The sequence below is a fragment of the Sinocyclocheilus grahami genome, unplaced genomic scaffold, assembly GCF_001515645.1.
Source record: "Sinocyclocheilus grahami isolate Dianchi unplaced genomic scaffold, SAMN03320097.WGS_v1.1 scaffold70.1, whole genome shotgun sequence".
Lineage (NCBI taxonomy): Eukaryota > Metazoa > Chordata > Actinopteri > Cypriniformes > Cyprinidae > Sinocyclocheilus > Sinocyclocheilus grahami.
The window spans coordinates 2,683,245-2,692,532 of record NW_015505249.1 but is presented as its reverse complement, the minus strand read 5'-3'; the positions used below and the strand labels follow the sequence as shown (position 1 = coordinate 2,692,532).

The following is a 9,288-nucleotide window of genomic DNA, read 5'->3' as shown; positions in this document are numbered from 1 at the left end:
TGATTGATTGATTGATTGATTGATTGATTGATTGATTTAATGATTTAATTTAATGTGTGCGAGTTATTATTATTATTATGTTTCTGGATCAAGCTGGATCTGACTCATAAGTTGGAGAGTTAAAACAGATGTTTTAATAGCATCTTTAAACTTCAGTAGCAAAAATAGAGATAGAGTTGGTCTTGATTCACTGAATCAGTTGTTGGTTCAAGTCAGTGATTCACAGGTTCATTCACTTAATGGAAAATATTTACATAACATTTATGTATATTAAAATATTTAATTAAAATAAATGTTTCTGTAAATATTGATATTTGAGTCTATGTATTGTGATATTATTTTTTTATATTCTAAAACATATAATTAAAAAAATATTTTTCTAGATATTCTAAATATTTTTCTTTGTTGATAAAATAGTATTCTTTGTGTTAATTTACTGATATAAAACTGATACTGATATAATTATATTAAATGTCATTTTTATTCATAAAAAATTGCTAAAATATATTAACTGAATGCTAATAAATCGATGACAATAAATAATCATTATTTTTAAGCATCAACAAAATGAGTTTATATTGACTGATCAGGTCTTTGTAATGGCTGTGTGAAATGTCAAGCCCTCCCCTGATCTTTGACCTGTGGGTCTTGAGGTTTGTATGGTGTTGTGCTCTGACTCACACCTCTGATAATGGCCATCAGATAACACACTGAATCCCAGAGGCTCCACGTCTCATACAAACACCACACATGAAAGCTCAAGAGTGCCATTGTTTCAGGATTAAAATACCTTAATCTACAGCAGCTTGATATGCAGCGATGACTATAAATAAAACATTAGTCGCTTGATTTCCATGGAAGTATAAACACCGTGTCTCTGTGGCATCAAAACATTGATCTGTTTGTGTGAAAAAGTCTCAAGTCTACTTTTATTTATAGAGCCCTTTCCGCTCCAGAGTAGACCAAAAGACTGTACAGCAACACAACAAAACAAGAATAGTAAAAACAAAAATCAACAATAACAGAAAAACAATTAAAACAATTTACATCTTCCAAATGTCAACCATTAAAAGCCATAGAAAACAAGTATGTTTTCACACAATATTTAAAAACATCAACTGAGGGTGCAGATCTGATGTCAGGTGGAAGCGTATTCCACAGTCGTGGGCCAGCAACCGAAAATGCACGATCCCCCTTAGTTTTAAGGTGAGTTTTCAGAACTGAGAGCAGTAAGCAGTTGAATGATCTTTGAGGTCTACCAGAGTTCATATGAATCAGGTCCGTAATATATTCTGGGGCCATATCATGGACAGCTTTAAAAACGTACAGCAACACCTTATACTGAATCCGATATTTAACCGGAAGCCAATGCAGCTTTTCCAAAACTGGAGTAATATGCTCCCTTTTCTTTGTGCTAGTAAGGAGCCTCGCTGCTGCATTCTGGACCAATTGCAATTTTGAAATAAGAGATTGGCTTACTCCGAAATAAAGAGCATTACAATAGTCCAAACAGAAGGAGATAAATTCATGAATCATTATCTCAAGATCAGCAACAGATAAAAAGGATTTAATTTTTGCAATAGTCCTCAACTGAAAGAAGCAACTTTTCACCACACATTTAATCTGATGATCAAATGTTCAGATTAATCTGATGATCAAATGTTAGAGCCGAGTCAGAAATTACACCCAGATTTCTTATTTGGGACTGCACATTTGTTGTCCATGTACCTAACACATAATTTGTCACAGTCAACCTTATTTGGCCCAAAAATGATTACTTCAGATTTACTCGCATTTAGCTGTAGGCGATTTTGCTCTAACCAGCACTTCACCTCCTCAAGACATAATAACAGAGCCGAGTCAGAAATTACACCCAGATTTCTTATTTGGGACTGCGCATTTGTTGTCCATGTACCTAACACATCATTTGTCACAGTCAACCTTATTTGGCCCAAAAATGATTACTTCAGATTTACTCGCATTTAGCTGTAGGCGATTTTGCTCTAACCAGCACTTCACCTCCTCAAGACATAATAACAAAGATGAATGAGAAGTTGATCCACCAGATCTAATAGGCAAATAAATCTGAATATCATCAGCATAAAGATGATAAGACATAAAGATATTTAAAAAAATAAGGCCTAAAGGCAACAGAAATAGTGAAAACAGAATAGGCCCCAAAATGGAGCCCTGAGGTACTCCACAGTCAGTAGAAACTGAAGAGAGCGAGAGAGAGAGCGAGAGAGAGAGAGAGAGAGAGAGAGCGCTATGTTCCACAAGGTTGATTATTACAATATTATTACAATATTTGTGTAATGATCCAAGTTTGAGTACTGTTAAAATGCTCTGTTATTGCTGTAACATTAAAATAACGCCTAACTAGCTATTTAAAATGACTTTTCAGAGGTGCAATAAGTTATTTATTATGATAAAATATTGGAAAACCCAACATTTTTTCCTTTGGAATACCATGGAATGATGAATTGTCAGCAATAAGACCATTGAACAGAGAGAGAGAGAGAGAGAGAGAGAGAGAGAGAGAGCGCTATGTTCCACAAGGTTGATTATTACAATATTATTACAATATTTGTGTAATGATCCAAGTTTGAGTACTGTTAAAATGCTCTGTTATTGCTGTAACATTAAAATAACGCCTAACTAGCTATTTAAAATGACTTTTCAGAGGTGCAATAAGTTATTTATTATGATAAAATATTAGAAAACCCAAAATTTTTTCCTTTGGAATACCATGGAATGATGAATTGTCAGCAATAAGACCATGAGTGTGTTTTTAGGAGAGTGAATTAGGTGCATTTTGATTTCATGTTGACTTTCACGTGTCTCTAGAGAAGTGTCTGATTTTAAGAGCAGTTCGAGTTCAGTACCTAATTTCCTGAATGACTCTCAGTGTAATAAAAGCCACCAGGAAAACCCAACATTTTTTCCTTTGGAATACCATGGAATGATGAATTGTCAGCAATAAGACCATGAATGTGTTTTTAGGAGAGTGAATTAGGTGCATTTAGATTTAATTTTGACTTTCACGTTTCTCTAGAGAAATGTCTGATTTTCAGAGCAGTTCGAATTCAGTACCTAATTTCCTGAATGACTCTCAGTGTAATAAAAGCCACCACATCTCTGTCATCACACCCCACCTCAAGACTGAAACACCCCAAACACCCACCGCCATCTGCGTCAGCTCAACTCACACACCAGCACGTTTACCTTCTACATGCTCATTTACAGTGTTTGTGTGTGTGTGTGTCCATTTCCTGGACAGCCTGGTTTGATTCTGTTTAAACTGCATCCTCTGATCTCTCCCAGGGGTCAGTCAAAACCAGACACATGATTTTACCATGATTAAAGGCTATTACAGGTCATGACGTGAAATTGCATTTTAATCAAAGTAAAATCAATTAAGTTAAATTAATTAATCATAATAATTGGAAAAAACTTTTTCCAAAATGGTCCTAAAAATTAAAAAATATTTTTATTTTATAATATACTTTTTTATAATTGTGTATAAATGCACCCCAGTTAAATCAATCAATCTATTAAACTAAATTAATGTTTATTTACATTTTTATATTTAAATTTAAAAATATTTTATTTAAATATAAAAATATCTAAAAACATTTAAAATTATATATATTAAAAAATTATAAATTATATTATATACAGTATATAAAAAAATTATATAAATTATATTATATATATTGCTTACGTCGCAATGTTGGAAATATTTCTGTTTTAAACCATGAAGGCGAGCCAATGGATATCACATAAGCAACGTGCAAACTTCGTGCAAGAGTTATGCCGGTGAACGTCTTAATCTTAGTCAATTCACTATGCAGAAAGTGAAAGTAAAAACGTAATGACGGAGCTATCAGCATCTGATGCCGCATATTCTCTCAGAGACGACGAGAGACCATCTACTTCAACATATTATGCTGATAACGGTATATAGCTAACTGTTTTCATTTATTCACTTAATATTTCTCTTGTGGCCCGTACATAGTGAAAAAAAGACGAAAAGATGAAAAAAAGAAACGTATTTCATGTTAAACAGGTTGTTTTTGAAAGTTGGTGCTTGAAATGGCTAAAGCATTTTATTCATTGATTTTAATTGATGACTGCTGAGTTAATATTTTAATTATAGGCCTATAATTCATTGCATATAGACCTGTTTTAAAATACCTTTTTTTTTTTTTTTTTTTTACATTTTAATCGAGGAGTAAATAATCTAAGCTTTTGTTATCCTCGCAGCGCCTCAGTTATGCGGTAGCTAATATTGCGGGGCAAATTAATTGTAATTTTAATTTAATAATAAAAGTAACTTATTAATAATAATAGTCCTAATAAAAATAATTTAACAGGCCTACTTTAATTGGAAATGCCAAATCCTCTTAATATTGCCAATAATTGTTGTTTTTGACAATATCTCTGGCTATTGTTGATACAAGATCATCGTCTTTTGCACCCCAGCAAGAGGAGGTTATCGCGGGGCCTTTCGCAGTGCGTGCCCGTCCACTAGACAGCACATTGCCTGTTACGTCATTTGGGCTGCCTTGTTGAGCGCAGTGGCACTGAGAACATTATATTTCACACACTTAAAGCTCTTTTAGTTTCCATATGTAATAGGATTAGTCCAACGAATCGTTCGGTTTGTAATGCGTACTGAACCCAAAGCCTCGTACCGAACGGTTCAATACGAATACGTGTATCGTTACACCCCATATATATATATACATGTGTGTGTGTGTGTGTGTATAATTTTCCTAAATGGTCCTAAAAAAATTTTTTTTAATTATTAAAAAAATATATATAATTACATTTCGTAATTGTAATCAAGAACTCATTACATTTCATAATCATAATTAAGCAATCAGTCAAATTAAATTGTAATGTTTATTTGTTAAATCAAATTGTATTATTAAAATTTTATTTTAAATATTTAGATTTTAAAATATTAAACATGTATTTTTAAATAAATCAATAATTTAAAATATTTAAATTTAATATTTAAATATTTTATTTTACATTTTGTAATTAAATATTAATGCTGCACATTGGTACAGAACATTCAACAATAAGCTTAGGCAATTACGTTGGCAAAGGAATTGTTTATGATGAATACTGATAATACACAAATATTTATTGATCTGTGTCTGCCATCGCTGCCCTTTTATAAAAGCAATCAGATCACAGATCACATCATGCCTAGCAGCAACCTTTAACCGTGGTAAAAATGACTTCCTCTCGTGACTTTCAGATTAATTCTGACTGGCTGAAATGCACAGTTTTAGACATCAACACCATTCAAAGTTGGTTTCTGAACTCAGGTGAACTTTATCGTACAGTGCACAATTTGTATAATAGCAGTCTGTCCAACACACTACTGTTACTGTACTACAAATAACATAGTAAAACAGGCATCCTCTCCTGCAGCTGTGTCATATCTTAAAAACACTAAAAAGACACTCAAACATGTGTGAAAACATGCATGAAGAAAGTTTGTGAATGATGCATGTCAGTGTTGATGTCACAGACGCTGATCTACAGTGATTCAGATCACAGATTCATGTGTGAACACGTCTATTCCAGCAAATGTTTAGAACCTGATAAGACATTCCTGAGAGAAGCAGAAATCACACACACACACACACACACACACACGTCCACATGTAAACAAATGCTCAGCTATTTTATCGCCTGAGAAATTTAACAACTGACTTCCTTTCAGCTCATGAGCTGGAATTGAATAGGAATGAAATGATGAATGCTGAGGATATGTCATCCTCCCTCAGGCATGTGGGACAGGCAATTCCTGTTTCCTGTAGGATGAGATGCTAGTGTCTTGCTCATGTATCGAGGGGCCCGGTGGGGGACCCACTTCCTGTGACCCGGAGGAAGGATGGGAGGATAGATGGATTGGAACGGAGCTGACAGATATTTCTTGGAGAAGATGTCTGTGAATCTGCACATCAGTTTCTGTTTGAGTGTAAAGCTGAATCAGTTGTGTGATTCACCACACATTTGATTAATGTTTGGGAATCAGGGTTGATGGGAAAAACCCACTTGTGTATTACTGTGTGTCAGCTGACTGAGCAATTTATGACATTTCCTAACACAGATTTGCATAAAATATGCAACTGAAGGAAGCCAAAGTAAAAAATGAATAATGCTTACATCTAAACAAGTGATTTACAGTACACTTCATAAAGAGACACCTGGAATAACACATGATTTAATGAAGAGTTCAGCCAAAAATTAGTCATCATTTACCATCATGTCATTCCAAAACACAAAAGAAAATTTTTTGGAGAAACATCACTCTACTCTTTTCCATAAAACAAAAATATGCAACAACCAGGACCTTTCAAAAAGGACAAAAAGCTCCATAAACCTTCACCAGGAAATAATGATTTTTAAAGAAAACATTCAGTAACTAATTTTCTAAGCTGTAAATAAAATATTATTGAAATACATTTTACAAGAAAATACTATTTTAAACTTTCTATTTAACATTCAGTTTGATTCATGTGTTACTTGCCGTTTTTTTGTCCTTATTTGTGAAGTTTACTAGCGATTACTAGCGAGTGAAAATTTTCAGATTTTTAAAAAAATGTATTTTATTTTTTTTCAGTGCAAGTAGACTTCAGCTTTAAAAAAAAAAAAAAAAAAGAGTACTCAGTACGAAAATAATATACTTTAAAATAATATGTGCAAACTGAATGCAAAGTTTTTGGACGCTTGATTACATGTTACCATTATCGCGGGAAGTAGGGATGCTGAGTAGCAAATCGATGCGTTTTTGTTAGAAAAATATCCATATTCAAAACGTAATCATCACTTTAATGTAGCTTTTAACATTCAGTTTGATTCATGTGTTACTTGCCGTTTTTTTGTCCTTATTTGTGAAGTTTACTGGCGATTACTAGCGAGTGAAAATTTTCAGATTTTTAAAAAAATGTATTTTATTTTTTTTCAGTGCAAGTAGACTTCAGCTTTTAAAAAAAAAAAAAAAAAGAGTACTGAGTACGAAAATAATATACTTTAAAATAATATGTGCAAACTGAATGCAAAGTTTTTGGACGCTTGATTACATGTTACCATTATCGCGGGAAGTAGGGATGCGTTTTTGTTAGAAAAATATCCATATTCAAAATGTAATAATCACTTTAATGTAGCTTGCGCTCACTGTTGTACACGGAAGCAGCTCCGGGCGGATGACGTATGAGGTCAGTGCTGTGCATGCGCCGGTGAGTCTCGTGAAAACCAACGTTTGTTAACAGGAGCAAAGGAAGCAAAGTTTCCTTACTTTAGCAAAGGAAAACCAGTCTCCTCTTGGCTCATATCGAAATCCTCCGACATTCTTCTTTACAAATCCTCGTTTTGTACTTCTAATTAGTGACCGTTGTTTTGTTTTGATCTCTCCGCTGCGCTGCCGCATGTGCAACACTGACCTCATACGTCATCCGCCCGGAGCTGCTTCCGTGTACAACAGTGAGCGCAAGCTACATTAAAGTGATTATTACATTTTGAATATGGATATTTTTCTTACAAAAACGCATCGATTCGCTACAGAAGGCCTTTGTTCACCCCCCGGAGCCGTGTGAGACACTTTTTTTTATGGATGGGTGCATTTTATTTAACTGCTTTTGGACTGAAGCGATGCAACACCCGCTGAGTGGCATTAAACAGCTTGAAAGATCAAAGACCATTTTTACTATAATGCTGACTGGATTCGTCTGAAAGAAGAAAGTCATATACACCTAGGATGACGAGGGTGAGTAATTTATGGGCTAATTTTCCTTTTTGGGTGAACTAACCCTTTAAGAATGCTTTTTTGACCCACTTAAGTAAGACTTGAATACATCATTATTGCTTCTGTTTTTGAAATATGGTTAATGTTTACTGTCAAATGTACTGATAAACATTTATGTTAAACTAAAATATACTTTAATGTCATTTCTACTGAAATACTCATGTATTTAAATATATTTTAGTAACACGTCTGTAATGATGAAGCTGCAATTTAGTATAGTTTTAAAAATATTAACTTTAAATGTAATATTTAAGAACATATTAAAATTCATTATAATGTGCTTCAGTATGTTTATCAAGATTCAGTATGCTTGACAATAGATTGTTAAAACAATGATTAAAATGCACTTTAAAGTCAAACTTGAAAGTGCACTTTTTAAAAGTGTACTTAAGTGTGTTACAGTCGTGAAAGTGTCTCAAAGTAGCCCTTTATTTCATATTAATATTAATATTATTAATATTATATAATCTGCTAGTTTTTCATATACTTTTAAGATTTAAAGTACACTAAAAGTGCACATTCAATATACAATACAATTAAGCACACTTGTTTTTCACAGGGGATAGTATCACAAACAGCAGTAGTTCATATGTTTTCCTCCATCTGTTATTACAAACTCTGCTGGTCCAGTGACGGCATCTCAGTCAAATATCAGCCGTATGTAACTCCTATAACCCGGTCTGATTGAATAACATGGGGCAAGTGTTTTTTTCTGTTGTGTTAAGAGTTCATGTGTTGCTCCACTATCAAACACACCACGCTTCAGATAGCTGAACTCCAAAACCTCACATTCTTCATGTGATTTTACCAATTTAACTCAAACACACACACAGGATATGTTGAAAGCTGGACATTTACGAGGGATGTCTAGATTTTCATCTTGACCTCTGTTTCACAGTTCTGGGTTTCCCACAAATTACTGAGCGCTGCCAGATGCCAAATTTGCTGCTGTAAAGGTATTTTTGATGCAGCCCTTCTAGTTATGGAGTCTGTAGCATCTCAGCTAACATTCAGGAAACATTCTCAGAATATTCTGGCAAGGTTCTCTCAACTTTATGTTGTTGTATGATAATGTTCCAGTGACATTAATAGAATATTCGCTTAGAGTTATCTGGTCTTAATAATATCAAAAATGTAGTTGGATGTTCAAGTATAATGTTTGTTTTATATATATCATTAATGGGAAAGTTAAACATTCTTAGAACATATTTTTCTCAGCTGGGATTATAGTATTTAGCTACATCCTGAATGTGTGTGTGTGTTTAAGAGGACGTGCTGCCCTGATAAAACCCAGGATGTCTTTCTACTTCCTGCTTTGAAACTTTTTTAGCCATAAAGACAAATAGCACCAGAAGTGTCTAGCCGGACAATACATACTCAGAGAGAGAGAGAGAGAGAGAGAGAGAGAGAGAGAGAGAGAGAGAGAGAGAGAGAGAGAGAGAGAGAGCGTGTGTGTGTGT

General features: G+C 33.9%; 1 protein-coding gene across 1 annotated transcript in view; it reads left to right on the top strand.

Moving 5' to 3' along the window:
* Nucleotides 1–9,288, top strand: part of LOC107585455 (MARCKS-related protein-like) — a 26,171-nt gene that overhangs the window by 10,474 nt on the left and 6,409 nt on the right. Inside the window, exon 4 of the mRNA XM_016272474.1 lies at nucleotides 3,767–3,775. Within this exon, the coding sequence (XP_016127960.1) occupies nucleotides 3,767–3,775 (9 nt within the window). The remainder of the gene's footprint in view (nucleotides 1–3,766; nucleotides 3,776–9,288) is intronic.